Below are 16,782 nucleotides of genomic sequence, written 5' to 3'. Positions count from 1 at the left end.
AATTTTGTTCAGATATTTAAAAAAAAAAAAAAAAATCCCTAGAGCTTAGTTAAACGTTCCTATCTACCTGTTTTACTCTTCACTTCTCTTTAATGCTTTGTAGAACAAAGAATTTTTGATTGAGGCAGAATGAATTTTACTCAAGGACAAACAGAGCAAACTGGTAACCTTCAATGGAGACGGCAATGCTTAAAAGTCAGCTCAAGGTTATGTAATTTATGAGCTTTTTAATGTTTGCTCCTCAGCATTTGTTAGCTGTCACTTGAAAAGCTGCTCAGATATTTCAGTGAGCAAAGATCCCGAGGTTAACTGTTTAGCCTGATTGTTAAAATTCATGTACAGTAATTTTACTGGGAACTATGTTAGAATATAGAATTGTTGCTCTACATAAAGATGGCCTAGGCTATAAGAAGATTGCCAAGACTGAAACTGATCTGCAGCACAGTGGGCAAGACCATACAGCGGTTTCACAGGACTGGTTCCACTCAGAACAGTCCTCGTCATCAAAGTTGAGTGCACGTGCTGATTGTCATATCCAGAGGTTTGGTAAATAGAGGTATGAGTACTGCCAGCATTGCTGCAGAGGTTGAAGGGATGGAGTGGTCAGCCTATCAGTGCTCAGACTGCACACTGCATCAAACTGTTCTGCATGTCTGTTGTCTCAGAAGGAAGACTCTAAAGATGATGCAGAAGAAAGCCCACAAGAAGTTTACTAAAAAACAAGCAGATTAAGGACATGGATTACTGGAACCATGTCCTGTGGCCTGGTGAGACCAAAATAAATTCATTCGGTTTATTTGGTGTGAAGCAAGTGTGGCTGCAAGCAATTGAGGTGTACAAAGACAAGTGTGTCTTGTCTACAGTCAAGCATGGTGATGGGAGTGTCATGGTCTTGAGCTGCATGAGTGCTGCTGATACTGGGAAGCTACAGTTCATTAGTGAACCTTGAATATTAACATGTACTGTGACATATTGAAGCAGAGCATGATCGTCTCCCTTCTGAAACTGGACCACAAGGCAGTATTCCAACAGGATAATGACCCCAAACACATCTCCAAGATGACCACTGCCTTACTAAAGAAACTGAGGGTAAAGGTGATGGACTGGCCAAGCATGTTTACAGTCTTAAACCATATTAAGGTGGGGGAGTGTAAGGTCTCTTACATCCACCATCTCCATGATGTCATCATTGAGGAGTGGAAGAGGACTCTAGTGGCAACCTGTGAAGCTCTGGTGAACTCCCTGCCAAAGTGGCTTATGGCAGTTCTGTAAAATAATAGTGGACGCAAAATATTGACACTTGGGCCCAATATTTTCACTTACGGGTGTACAGGTGACTTTTGTTGCCAAGATTTAGACGTTAGTGGCCATGTGGTGAGTTTTTTTGAGAGGGCAACAATATTAAACACTGTTATTTAGGCTGTGCACTTACATTGCTGCAGCTTGTAATTTCTTCAGTGTTGTTGCATACAAAGATATAATAATAAAAATATGAGGGGTGTACTTCCTTATGTGAGATACTGTAGATATAATGATGTGTCCCCTAAGTTGTATGACGTTAGGAATATTGGGGAAGATTTATCAAAACCTGTGCAGAGGAAAAGTTGCCAATGGCAACCAATCAGATTTCTTCTTTAATGTTTAACAGGGCCTCTGCAAGATGAAAGAAACAATCTGATTGGTTGCTATGGGCAACTAGGCAATTTTTCCTCTGCACAGGTATTGATAAATCTCCCCCATACTGAAAATAGTTGCTTTCTTTCAGAAAAAGCACAGCTCCTATGCATAGGTTGTGTTGGATATTGCTGGTCCGCGTGATTTACTTCAGTTGGGGCAGTACCAACATTGCCTGGGGGTAACAGTGTAACAGTTTCTTGGAGAAAGCAGTCATGTTCTTCAGATGTCAGTGGAGTGATTTTTGCCTTTTTAGTCACAATATTTTGCTGTTAAAATATTTTCCATCATTATACTTTCTGCATCTTGCATTACCATATATTTCTCACATAGGACATTCGCTGATTCTTTTTTTTTCGCTCACTAACACTTATTGATTGAATTACAAGTATTTATGTTCAGTAAATAGATGATCATTTAAATATTAGATTAGTTACTTATGACCAGCCAAGCTTGCTATGGTATTACCTGTTGGGCCTTGAAAAAGGAAAATGTCAACATGGAAGCCAGAAATATCTTTTTATTTAAACACCTTAAGGGTAGGATCAAACGTAACGGATCGGCAACGTAATGTACACTGGAGATCCACCACTGACCCAACCCATAATGTGCCTCCAGCTGTTGCCACCCCCTAGCCCTGCCTCACCCCGCCCCCTGGCCTGCTCTGTTCACACGGCAGAATTTCTGAGGGAGCAACATCTGCTGCGGAAATCCTGATTCCGACATCCGCAAAAACATTGAACATGTACATATCTGAGTGGTCCTAGCGCCTGCATATTCTGCTGGTGCTCCACTGTCAGTGGAAAGTCCGCACCATGTGAACATAGTCTTACACTGATTGTCAGGAGCCTAGAGCTGAGTGATCTCAGAGACCACTACATCTGCATCCAGCAGGACACAGATGCAGTTGAAAGAAGTGGTGACCTGAGATCTGGTCACTGAACAGGAGACTGAGCTTGCGCTGGATGCCCAGGGCTTCTTGCAAGAAATTTAGTTTTATAGTACATTTCTGAACTTTAACCCCTTAAGGACAATGACCGTATATTTACATCCATTGCCTGCTCCAGTTATATGAAGCGCGCTCAGGAGCTGAGCGAGTGTCACACCCAGTGGGTCCTGGTTGCTTTCAGCAACCAGAACCCGCGGCTAATATTGGACATCACCCATCGGGCTGATGTCCGGTATTTACCCTTTAGACTCTGCGATCGAAGTTGATTGCAGCGACTAAAACGGGAGAAAAGTCATCCCGGCTAGCTCAGCAGGCTGTTTGGGACCGCCACAGTGAAATCGCGGCGTCCCGAACAGCTGAGAGGATGGCGGGAGGGCCCTTACCTGCCCCCTCTCAGTCCGATCTGTCCCTCAATGCTCCAGTCAGGCATGCCAGGCTGGAGCAGTCGAGCACAGATAACACTGAACAATGCTATTCTATGGCAGGGCGGGGCTATGATGTCACGACATTGTTAATTTCTTGCCATCAACAAACTTCAAGAGGAAAATTTCAAGTGAGCTGTTTCTTTTCTTAATATTTAATTCTTTTTTTTCTTAGGGCTTACAAGACCATTCAAGAGGAAGATTTAAAGTTTCCTTTAATATATGGAGAAGGAAAAAAGGTAATTGTTTTATCATTTATGTAGTAGATCCAGAAGCTAAATCTGCCATCTACATGCTTAAAAAAAATGCATCAATCCCCTATTTTTTTGCTGTTGGCTGTTAAGGCATGCTGGGAGTTGTAGTTTTGCAATATCTGGATGATCACAGTTTGGTGACCACTGCTTAATACCAGCGACATTATCTGTTCACTTGGTAGTGTAATAGTATTGGTCACCTTCACATGCAATAGTCCCTGTTTAAGTGTTGTTTAACTGGGGTTAGTGGTGCAGATTGTCTGCTGCAAGCATCAGCTGTGATGAACCTTCTTGCTGGATCTGACATGATTCAGGCTCTGTCCGTCTTCTGAGTCACCACTTCTTCTGAATCCATGAGTTATTTTCCACTTATTAGCGATGTCTCAAGGGTTCTTAGAATTCATTTATTATTGAAATATTACAGATACAGTGAAAATTTCTTCAGAACATACACCTAAGGCTGTTCACACATCATAAAATGCGTCCGTAAAATAGGAATTAAATATATCCGCATTTTCAATCTAAAGATGTGCCCTATGAAAGTCTACAAAATAGTGACTGCACACACAGTTTACCAAAAATAGTGTCTGCACACACAGTTTACCAAAAATAGTGGCTGCACACACAGTACCAAAAATAGTGGCTGCACACACAGTTTACCAAAAATAGTGGCTGCACACACAGTTTACAATAAAAATTGGCTGCACACACAGTTGACCAAAAATAGTGGCTGCACACAGTTTACCAAAAATTGTGGCTGCACACACAGTTTACCAAAAATAGTGGCTGCACAGACAGTTTACAATAAAAAGTGGCTGCACATAGTTTTAAAAAAGCAATTCCAACACTGGAATGTTTCCGCTTTTTAATAGTGTGTGCACATGAAGCCACTTTTCCAAAGACTTTCATTGTGCACCTCATTAGATTAAAATACGGACATATTATATGGACTTATTTTGCTATTCATTTTACAATGTGTGAACATAGCCTTTCTGTTGCTTCTGACAGTTCACCTCCAATCTGCTTTTCTTGATTACAAATATTATTAACCCCTTAGGGACCATGGGCATATGTGTACGCCCCTGCTCGCTGGTACTTAAGGACCAAGGGCGTACCTGTACGCCCGTGGGAATTTCCGGGCGACCGACCAATAGGGGAGGGGGGGGGGGTTAAAGTTCGGTTCCCCTGCTCTGCCCACCCACTGTAGTCCGGGAAGAGCAGGGGAACCGTTGGTGACCGGCTTCGGAGGTCACTTACCATCGGCGGCCGCAACCGACAGCGATGACATGCGGCTGGCTCCCTGGTGCAGACTATGGAAGCTGGTGATTTGCCTAGCAACATCTGGAGGGCTACAGTTTGAGACCACTATACAGTGGTCTCTAAAAGGTGGCCCTCTAGATCTTGCAAAATTACAACTCCCAGCATGCCCACACAGCAGTTTGCTGTCTGGGCATGCTGGGATTTGTATTTTTGTCAACATCTGGAGGGCCACAGTTTGGAGATCACTGTGCATTGGTCTCTAAACTGTGGCCCTTCAGATCTTGCAAAACTACAGCTCCCAGCATGCCCAAACAGCTGTTACTGCATGCTGGGAGTTGTAGTTGCGTACCTCCAGCTGTTAAGTAGCTGTTGGGAGCTGTAGTTTTGCAACAGCTGGAGGCCCACTGGTTGGAAATCACTGAGTTAGGTAACAGACCTTAACTGAAGGTTTTCCAACCAGTGTGCCTCCAGTTGTTGCAAAAGTACAGCTCCCAGCATGCACGGTCTGTCAGTGCATGCTGGGAGTTGTAGTTTTGCAACAGCTGGAGATTTGCCCGTACATTCACACAGGCGGCTTTACAGTGAGTTTCCTGCTTCAAGTTTGAGCTGCAGCAAATTTTCTGCCGCAGCGGGAAACTCAACATAAACCTGCCCGGGTGAATGTACCCTAAGGGTAAAATACTACATATACATACCCTTACACTGTCCCCTCCCAATAAAAATGAAAACGTATCATACGGCAGTGTTTCCAAAACTGAGCCTCCAGCAACAACTCACAGCATTTCCGGACAGCCACTGACTGTCCAGGCATTCTGGGAGTTTAGCAACATCTGGAAGCATCCTGTTTGGGAATCACTGTCATGGAATACCCCTATGTCCACCCATATGCAATCCCTAATTTAGTCCTTAAATGCGCATGGCACTCTCTCTCACTTCGGAGCCCTGTCGTATTTCAAGGAAACAGTTTAGGGCCACATATGGGGTATTTCCGTACTCGGGAGCAATTGCACTAAAAATTTTGGGGGGCTTTTTCTCCTTTTACCCCTTATGAAAAGGAAAAGTTGGCATGTACACCAACCTGTTAGTGTAAAAAAAAATTAAAATTTTTACACTAACATGCTGGTGTTGCCCCATACTTTTATTTATTTTTGCAAGAAGTGAAAGGGAAAAAAAAAAAGACCCCCAAAAATTGTAACGCAAATTTTAACCCCTCAAGGACGAAGGGTGTACAGGTATGCCCTTGCATCCTTGTACTTAAGAGCGCAGAGCATAATTGCCTGGTCCCAATACTGGGGTTTGAAGCTTGCTCACGGGTCCTGATCAGCTGAGTGGACGGCGGGAGGGCCCTTACCTGCCTCATCACCGTTCGATCGGTGCTCTGAGGCACTGGCCAGCTATGGCAAGCTGGAGCAGCAGAGCGCCGATAACACTGATCAATACGATGCTATTGCATAGCATTGAACAGTGTATGCAATCAAAAGATTGCATGGTATAGCATCCCATGGGGACAAAAAAAAAAGTAAAATGTTTAATAAAAAAAAAGTTAATAAGTGAATTAACCCCTTCTCTAATAAAAGTCTAAATCAAACCCCTTTTCCCATTTTTTTAAAATTAAATAATGTATTAAAAAATAAACATAATCAGTTGTGGTACCGCTGTGTGCGTAAATGTCCTAACTATTAAAATGAGGTTAGTTAAACCGAATGGTCGATGGCATAAATGTAAAAAAAATAAAAAATTAAATACCAAAGTCCAAAACTGTGCATTTTTGGTGACTTCGTATACCATAAAAAAAATAAATAGCAAACAGAAAGTCCTTTCCAACAAAAATTATACCAATAAAAACTACAGACCACGGAGAAAAAAATTTGCCCTAATATAGCCCCATTATCAGGAAAAATAAAAAAGTTATAGGGGTCAGAAGATTGAATTTACTAATTGAGTGCATGTAGTTATAATTTTTTTAAAGTAGTAAAATAAAATAAAACCTACATATATTGAGTATCCTTGTAACCGGGTGGAATGAGAATGAGAGCAGCAAACCAGGACAAGAGCGTTCAGCTGCAAGCTTCTCCTTTCTAGCAGAGACCCCGACTGATCAAAACTTTTGACATATCTCTGTGACATGTCAAAAGTTTTTTTTTTCAAATGACAGGGACAATTTTAAATTGAGATGTGATGCCAAGTGATTTGTCTGGGAGGTGGTCTCCTGTCTTCTCCCTGCCTGGCCCAGCCTGATTTACAGGTCTCTCCCCATAAACACATAGGGGCAGACTTTTCAATTAAACACTAAAACGTAATTGTTACTGACAAAGGTTCCTGTTGGGATTTCATGCTGCTTGTGGTTTAAATAGAATATTATCCTGTCAGACTTCCTTTAATTTAGCCTTCAAATCCACCACGTCAGCCTGATTTAGAGTCTGTGGAATATACTGGAAAGGCAAGATTAACCTATTCTGTTCCTCTCTATTATAAAACTGTAGCTTAAATGAGCACTGTCAGATTCAAAAACTTTTTATATGTTGTACATCTTGACAAAACCTTTAATCTTTCCAATATACTTCATAAGAAAATGTTATTTCCTTTTTAGAGAAATCATGGCTTATAAAATTGTGGCTTTGTCCAAGCTGAAGCACAGGCAATGACAAAGTCCAGTAAGTGAGGGTGGGCTAGCATTCCTCTGTCTGATAGGACTCCTCTGTGCTCTCTCCTGTCTGATAGCACTCCTCTGTGCTCTCTCCTGTCTGATAGCACTCCTCTGTGCTCTCTCCTGTCTGATAGCACTCCTCTGTGCTCTCTCCTGTCTGATAGCACTCCTCTGTGCTCTCTCCTGTCTGATAGCACTCCTCTGTGCTCTCTCCTGTCTGATAGCACTCCTCTGTGCTAGCACTCCTCTGTGCTCTCTCCTGTCTGATAGCACTCCTCTGTGCTCTCTCCTGTCTGAAAGCACTCCTCTGTGCTCTCTCCTGTCTGATAGCACTCCTCTGTGCTCTCTCCTGTCTGATAGCACTCCTTTGTACTCTCTCCTGTCTGATAGCACTCCTCTGTGCTCTCTCCTGTCTGATAGCACTCCTCTGTGCTCTCTCCTGTCTGATAGCACTCCTGTGCTCTCTTCTGTCTGATAGCACTCCTCTGTGCTCTCTCCTGTCTGATAGCACTCCTCTGTGCTCTCTCCTGTCTGATAGCACTCCTCTGTGCTAGCACTCCTCTGTGCTCTCTCCTGTCTGATAGCACTCCTCTGTGCTCTCTCCTGTCTGATAGCACTCCTCTGTGCTCTCTCCTGTCAGCACTCCTTTGTGCTCTCTCCTGTCTGATAGCACTCCTCTGTGCTCTCTCCTGTCTGATAGCACCCCTCTGTGCTCTCTCCGGTCTGATAGCACTCCTATGTGCTCTCTCCTGTCTGATAGCACTCCTATGTGCTCTCTCCTGTCTGATAGCACTCCTCTGTGCTCTCCCCAGTCTGATAGCACTCCTCTGTGCTCTCCCCAGTCTGATAGCACTCCTCTGTGCTCTCCCCAGTCTAATAGCAGTCCTCTGTGCTCTCTCCTGTCTGATAGTACTCCTCTGTGCTCTCTCCTGTCTGATAGTACTCCTCTGTGCTCTCTCCTGTCTGATAGTACTCCTCTGTGCTCTCTCCTGTCTGATAGTACTCCTCTGTGCTCTCTCCTGTCTGATAGTACTCCTCTGTGCTCTCTCCTGTCTGATAGTACTTCTCTGTGCTCTCTCCTGTCTAATAGCACCACTCCTCTGTGCTCTTTCCTGTCTGATAGCACTCCTCTGTGCTCTCTCCTTTCTGATAGCACTCCTCTGTTTTCTTCTGACAGGAGAGAGCACAGAGGAGTGCTAGCAGACAGGAGAGAGCACAGAGGAGTGCTAGCAGACAATAAAGGGCACAGTGGAATGTTGCTATCAGACAGGAGAGAGCACAGGGGAATCCTATCAGACAGGAAAAAGCACAGAGTGCTATAAGACAGGAGAGAGCAGAGAGTAGTCCTATTAGAGAGAAGAGAGCACAGATGAGTCCTATCAGAGAGAAGAGAGCTCAGGGGAGTTGCTAGCCCACCCTCCCTTACTGGACTTTGTCCATGCCTGTGCTTCAGCTTGGACAAAGCCATGATTTTATAAGCCATGATTTGAATAAAAAGGAAATAAGATTTTCTTATGAAGTATATTGTAAAGATTAATGTTTTGCCAAGATGTAAAACATCTAAAAAGTTTTTGTATTGACTGTGCCCATGTAACAGAATTCTAAACTGCCATTACTATACTGCACTTGTATACAGTAGCTGTTTATGGGCCTCATAGCTGCACTGTCCCTCCCTGCTCCCTATCTCTAGATAGCGATACAAGGTAGAGAGCAGCAGGTACGGCATCCGATAAAGCTATTGACAGATACACAGCATCTGCCTTACATCAGCTTTCTTAGGCCCCTTTCACACTATAAAGTTGCTCCGTTAAGACCCGTTATAAACCTCTGTTAGAAAAGCCTTAAGAACTTATTTTAAACGGCAGTTACAAAATCCCATGGGATTTTTGATTATCCGTTATGACCCGTTATAGCCCGTCATGAATAACAGACATTATTTGTGACTGAATAAAAAACTGCACATGCACAAATTTTTTTTCCTGTCACATAAACGGGTAAATTAACGGCCGTTATTTTTAACCTAGAAGTCTATGGCAAACGGATGAGCCTTTATGTCATCCGTTTGCACCTGGTTTATAATATCCGTTATTACTTCTGAGCATGCTCAGAAGAGGTGACTGTCACGTATAGCCCTCACGACCTGGCGTACGGACACGTCCACGCCTCTCAGAGAAGAGTGAGCGGACAAAAGAACCACAAAACCAGCAGAATATTTACTCTAATATTCTAACTCTAAGCTGCCACCGTGGCACGTTCACTCTCGGCTCCCTTGTGCACGCTCTGCTCCCTTATGAGCCAGTGACACAACTTAAATACACACTGTTTGTAGGTCCCCGTGTCTTTCCTGCACATGTGACCTCGGCTGGGAAGGTATAGGGGTACTCTGCTTCCACGCTCACTTTCACACACACTTGCCACAATAGGCCCTAAAAATGAGCTACACACACCCCAAAACCAGTCCACATGCCCACACACCAATGCGCTGCCACCATCTATCAGTAGGCCGATAGAACGCCTCCGTTCATACACAGATTCTTGCACTCTGCACTTTGACACCAAAACTATGGTAACGGCACGAGCCACACTTATACACTAATACAACTATATAAGCTATAGGGCTATAGGTTCGTTAGAGCATACAAGGCTACGCATTAGTTATGGCTTTAATGTACATAAAGGGTACAGTACTTAATTACAAAAAGGAGTTTAAAAAAAGACATACAAAATGTGCAAAACAGTTATACAAAATAAAAGGGGAATAAAAATCAGAAGAGTTCCATACTTAACGTCGTTGAGTAAAGTCCTAATCCGTCCTGGGGCCAAGGAAGAAAATAGTGGCACAAGTCCATTCAGAATGGGCCCCAAACTTGTAACAAATAGCTTGTGTTGGACCACCACTTTTATGGGTTGGTTATGGAGGGTTGGGTTAGAAGGGAGGTCTCCAGTTTCTTCTTAGCCCACATCATCCCACCTCCCAAATGTCCCAACCTCCTCTCAAACCCAGATTGATAGTCCATAAATCATAACTCCCATTGTACACAACAGATGTGACATAGATGGCAGTACACTTATTGATATGGTGACATTATAACGCACATTTTGATAGGATACATGAAAGGGTTATACATAGGTATAGGATACATACAGCTTAGGGATACCTACAGCTTAATCTATGGGTACAATGGGGTCATGTTTGGGGTCTAAATAAAGCCTAATATTCGGGGATTCTGGGGGATATATGATTCTGGGGGATATATAACTATGGCTACTAAGGGGAGCCCTGGAAAACATATTTCTACAACTGGGACATTTTTCACTGTTTAAAAGGTAAACCTTTTGTTCGAGTTGGCACCAAACTGGCTGGGTTAACTGTGCATATCCTATCAGCAAACTAGCTGTCTTGAGGCTCCCCACAGCTAGGGGCCAAGGGATATGTAAAGTAATCAACAACACCAACAGGGAGATAAAAGAATACAGAAGTGACAACATATGGAGGGGGATAAGATAAAACAGAACAGGGTGTATACAACCAAAGGAAAATAATCAAAGTTCAAGAGGATATATACATTTCAAACAGGGTCCCAGACAGTAAGGAGACAGAGATTATCCACCATAGTTTTCCTAAAAATGATCCTCAGCCTATATTCACTACAGTGACATCAGGAGACTCCTGCAATGCTGAGGGACTACTACTACTCCCATCATGGAACAGACTTGTTTCCATGATGGGAGTAATAATTCCCCGACTGCGGGAGTCTGCCAGTGGCTTGGGAAGCTATATTATTGTTTGTACTGCTACCCCCCATCATGAAACAGACTCTGTTCCATGATGGGGGTTGTATTACAGGAGCTGAGGGATTGATCGCAGCGGGTCTCACTTATCAGAAGTTATTAAACAGGGGAGCGGGCAACATGCTCCACTCCCCTGCGATGTACAATGTATCTTACTTTCATTTTTAAATTCCCTGCTGGAAGCCCTGAATGGCCAGTACTGATGAGCCATTCAGGGCTCCTGGCAGGTTTTTCAAATAGAAGCGCTGCGGCGGGGAAAGATATATAGAATTGCTGGGGGGGGGGGGGTGTATATGTCTAGCCCCTGCAGCGCTTCTATATATCTTGCCCCCTGCTGCGCATTTATATAGGTATTATCCCCCACAGCGCATGTATATATATTTCCCCCCCGCAGCGAAATGCATAGATATATATTTTCCCCTTGCAGCGCTATCATAAGCCCCCGACAGCGCTATGAATGAAAAGTATTCTATTAGCAGCTCTTCGGGCTATTTGTCTTTCATAGCGCTGTGGTGGCATATGTACATAGAAGCACTGTGGGGGCCAAATAACACTATGTATCTGGCCCCCTTCTATAATCATATGCCTCCACAGTGCTATGAATGAAAAATATTCTAAAAGCAGCGCATCTGGCCGGCCCAATGCGCTGCTGATAGAATACTTTTCATTCATAGCGCTGTGAATGCATATGATTATAGAAGCGCTGTGGGGGCCAGACATATGGATATATGTCTAACCCCCGCAGTGCATCTATATACAGGGGGGTAATCATACATATACACATAGAGGGAATAAGGGGACGCACTGAAGATTAAAAACCTTGCCGGGAGCCTTGAATGGCCCCTCCATACCGGCCATTCAGGGCTCCCAGCGGGGAATTTAAAAGTGAAGGTAAAATGCACCGTACATCGCAGGGGAGTGGAGCATGCTGCCCGCTCCCCTGTTTAATAACTTCTAATCGCATAGAGTCTCAAGTGAGACCCGATGCGATCAATCCCTCAGCCCCTGTACTACAACCCCCATCATGGAACAGAGTCTGTTCCATTATGGTAGTAGTAGTCCCGGCAGTGGGAGTCTGTAGGCAGAGGTGTTAAAACGGCCGTACATGAGGGATGTTATAACGGGTCTTAACGCATGAATATGCTCGTTATTTTGACGGACGTTATTCAGCCTTTCGCACCCGTTATTTTATCCGTCATTATACATCCGTTTGTGCACAGAAAATGGATGTTTGATACCAGATGAATACTCATAGTGTGAAAGGAGCCGTTTTTTCCCAAAGCAACGTTTAGTAAGATTGTGGCAAAAAAAAGTGTATGCAGTTTTTCGTGTGCTTTTTGTTTTTTTTTCTTTAACTCCACCCTTATAGCGTAATGTAACCATGATCTAAAGAACCAAATACACAGAACTCTGAAACGACTAACTTTTATAGTTCAGGATATCAATTGTACAATACATTTGTTATATACATTGCTCAAAATCATTCTGAATATCTTGAAACAAATGTAAAACTGAAATGAAAGTCAAATTGGTCTCCTGACAGAAGTCTTATTATAGTTGAGCCAGTTCTGGCTTTTGTTATGTGGATGGATTTAGGATTATATTGTGTTATATGTGGCATAACTTGGCAAATGCTGCAAAATACAATTTAGTTTACATGATGTTTACTTTTCTGTTGAAAAGTTTAAACCTGTCTGCATATTTTATAATAGAAGCTCTCATAAGAGACAGGGCCAAAGCTAAGATATTCCTGCCTACTTGCGTACCCACCCTAGGTAGCAGGTCCGTAACCACAGTAACTGTCCCTACTTACAATAATTGAGGGCAGTCCAGTCAAAATAATAAACTATAATGCAGACGGAGGTTGGGACGCAGAATGGAATCACCCAGACTAACAGAAAAATTACTAAACAGACACACAATAAGTATTTCACCAACAGAGATGCATAGCCGGGCACAGTCTAGATTATAATAGCCTAGGATACTTCTGTCCGGTGTAGTATCCGAGCAACTGGTCTGACTACGGTGCTCACAGCGAAGTCATAGCATGAACTGATTCACCATAAAGAACGAGACCTGGAGCACTCACCTCAGACACCAATAGATGCAAACAAAATCTTCTTTATTGGCAATGCAGGTAAAGCAACATAGCAGGGAGGTGGATAGTTGACACGAGGATGGGTGCGTTCAGTCGGTGGGCAACTGTCCGTATCGCGTGCCTTGCGCTTCGTCAGGCCCCTGACAATAAAGAAGATTTTGTTTGCATCTATTGGTGTCCGAGTTGAGTGCTCCAGGTATCGTTCTTTATGGTGAATCAGTTCATACACAAAATAAGTCGCTGTCCACAGTCCAAGTCGATGCCAAGAGGTTACAGATAAGCCAATTCGCAAAGCCAGTAAAAGAGTCAGAGAGCAGAGCCAAAGTTGCAAAATGCCAAAAATAACAGATACAATATAAATGCAAGCTAGGAGTTTACAAAGCTCGATAGCAGGCAAGGATTGGGAGTAGACTTCCAGCTTATGTAGGCCCAGACTAGGTGCTCACATCAAGGTCTGCTGACCAGTCCAGACGGCTGGGCGTAGCCCAAAACAAAAAAAAGAGAGCTGTCAGAACCTTTTAACCCCATGGGTTCTCACAGTACCGCCCTTTTAGGAGGGGCCACTGGACCCTTCACAACCTGAGGGTAAAGAGGTACGGATGAATAATCAATTTCTACATCAGTGCCCTCATCCTCATTGTCACACCACTTATTGGGGTCCTCACAATCATCTTCATTTTTTTCAGACTCCAAATCCACATGATTATTTTCCAAACATTTATTGCTTAAGATATCACAACACACAGATTTAGTCAGAGGCTGCTGTAAAACTGGTTCTAAGACAGTCTCAGGTATAACATCAGTTTGCACTGAAGATGAAACCATGCCCCCCAGAAGAATTTTGCCAGGCGTAGTTCTCTGAGGGACATGACATACCTGTGCACCCAAGTGGCCTCCCCGATTACCACTTGGACGCGGATGCTTGGTACACGATCCAATGAAATGACTGTCTTCTCCACAGTAAAAACACAGGCCATAGGGTTGATAAAACTTCCTGCGTTCTTCAGGGGTACGAATGGACCCTATCTGCATAGGTTCATCCTCTGGCACAGATTTAAAGATGGAAGAAGAATCAAGCAGGGCAAGTGAGACAGAGGGTGAAGAACACTTCTGTTTGCGTTCTCGCAAACATCTATCCAAACACCCTTGACCAAGCCATGACTTTAGCTGTGTGTCAGGAGAGGGTTAAGTTACAAGCATGCCCTTTTAAGGTGACAGATAACCCTAGTCTGAACTGACAAATCAAGGCTGGAGTATTCCAGTTGGTGGCCACACACCACTTTTTATAAATCCGCACAGTACTTCTCTACTGGTCTGCGAACTTGCTTTAATGTTCCCAGTTGACTCTCAGCGTACGCAGCACTGTCCGGTTCAGCGTACAAGAGACCCAATCCCGCAAATGCAGTGTCTACTGAGGACAACTCCAGAGCATCAGGACCAAGAAAAAATATCCATTCCTGGGACCACCTTGCAAAAGAGACATAATAATACCCACTCTTTGGGCCTCAGTACCAGATGTGTAAGTCCTTAACCTGAAGTAAAATTTGCAGCTCTCACAAAAGGTTTTGAACATTTTTGCGGTTACCAGAATATCAGTCAGGGAGACTAACTTGTGGCTCCACAGAAGCAGGAACAGATGACACCTGAGTTTGGACAGACTCCAGCTCTTGAATTCTGGCTAGCAAGCTCTAAACTAACTGCTCCTGATCTTGCAAAGTCAAGGTCTGGACTAATACCGACTGAGACTGACAAGACTCATATTTCTAAATCATGGGCCAGCTTAGTTAAGCCCTGCATTTGCTCCACCAAAGCAGACATAGCTTCCATTATGCAGGAACGAGGCAAATGTAGGTATGTGGGCCTGCTATAATATCGTCTGGGCAGAGGAGGAGTGCACACAAGTCCTGCCCACTCCCCCTATCCATGCTTACTTGCGTACCCGCCCTAGGTAGAGGGTCCGTAACCACGGTGATGGTCCCTACTTATAATTGAGGGCAGTCCAGTCAAAATAAAAAAACTATAATGCAGACGGAGGTCGGGGCACAGAATGTTATCACTCAGACTAACATAAATATAACTAAATATACACACAATAAGTCACTGGGTGTAGCCCAAAACAAAACAGAGAGAGCTGTCCGAATCGTTTAACCCCATGGGTTCTGACACCATGGTTTCAAAAGCAGCTGTAAACAGGAATGGGGAAAATAACTTAAATGGCTCAATGTAAATGAAAAATGTAATAAATAAATAAATAAAAAGTTGCACATTTGCTCAAAATGTTTTTTGTTGATTTAAACATTGCTGAACAATATTACACCCTGAAAACACTGTAGATTACATGCACTGTACATTGTTATATGATTTTTTTTTTTTACATATAATTTTACAACAAATTTGCTGATTTTAAAGTTCCTTTTTTAATACAATATAACTTTACTTTGGATGTAGGCCCGTGTGATGGCAACAATTGGTGTAACCAGAGGACTTGGTGATCATGATTTGAAAGTCCATGATTCGAATATTTATATTAAACCATTTCTGTCTTCAGTTCCTGAGGTAAGGAATGTTATTTTTATGTATTTTGGTCTAAGACAATAAAATTCTAAATATTAATCTTCAATCCAGAATATTCCTATAGCTTCTCTACTACGGAATGTCACTTTGTGAATTTTTCTAAAAGGCAGTTTGATCTTTGCTCCCACCATTGAAACGCCCTTTATCTCCTAACCATAAAATAGTGTATTATAACAGAGGGTCTGACTGCTAAAACTCCTTGAGATCTTGAAAATGGGGTCCTAAGTCTCCCCTTCAAACAGAATAATAGACACACATGTGCACCACTGCTCCTTTCATTGTCTGTAGAAGCTGCCATAGATAAGAGTACTGTACTCTTTATGGCAACTGCCATAGACAGTGAATAGAATTGTGCCATGCTATTTAGATGGGAGACTTCCCATTCTTAAAAATTCTGGGGTGTCGGCCATCAGATCCTGCCACGATCGTACAATATTACACTTCTATCCAGTAAACAGGGTAGGGGATAAGTCATAATGGTGGGGCACTCCCTTAACCCCTTAAGGACTCAGCCCATTTTGGCCTTAAGGACTCAGACAATTTAATTTTTACGTTTTCATTTTTTCCTCCTCGCCTTCTAAAAATCATAACTCTTTTATATTTTCATCCACAAACTAGTATGAGGGCTTGTTTTTTGCGCGACCAGTTGTCCTTTGTAATGACATCACTCATTATATCATAAAATGTATGGCGCAACCAAAAAACACTATTTCTGTGGGGAAATTAAAACGAAAAACGCAATTTTGCTAATTTTGGAAGGTTTCGTTTTCACGCCGTACAATTTATGGTAAAAATGACGTGTGTTCTTTATTCTGAGGGTCAATACGATTAAAATGATACCCATTATTATATACTTTTATATTATTGTTGCGCTTAAAAAAAATCACAAACTTTTTAACCAAATTAGTACGTTTATAATCCCTTTATTTTGATGACCTATAACTTTTTTATTTTTCCGTATAAGCGGCGGTATGGGGGCTCATTTTTTGCGCCATGATCTGTACTTTTTTTTTATACCACATTTGCATATAAAAAACTTTTAATACATTTTTTATAATTTTTTTTTAAATAAAATGTATTAAAAAAGTAGGAATTTTGGACTTTTAAAATTT

General features: G+C 42.7%; 1 protein-coding gene across 2 annotated transcripts in view; it reads left to right on the top strand.

The window, feature by feature from the left end:
- The window catches only part of PPM1H (protein phosphatase, Mg2+/Mn2+ dependent 1H), a 140,179-nt gene that overhangs the window by 102,554 nt on the left and 20,843 nt on the right, over positions 1-16,782 (top strand). For both annotated transcript variants that reach the window (XM_056574465.1, XM_056574466.1), the window contains 2 exons: positions 3,221-3,284; positions 15,545-15,652. In XM_056574465.1, the coding sequence (XP_056430440.1) occupies positions 3,221-3,284; positions 15,545-15,652 (172 nt within the window). The remainder of the gene's footprint in view (positions 1-3,220; positions 3,285-15,544; positions 15,653-16,782) is intronic.

Source organism: Hyla sarda, chromosome 4, assembly GCF_029499605.1.
Source record: "Hyla sarda isolate aHylSar1 chromosome 4, aHylSar1.hap1, whole genome shotgun sequence".
NCBI classification, from domain to species: domain Eukaryota; kingdom Metazoa; phylum Chordata; class Amphibia; order Anura; family Hylidae; genus Hyla; species Hyla sarda.
This window is presented reverse-complemented; position numbering and strand designations above follow the sequence as displayed.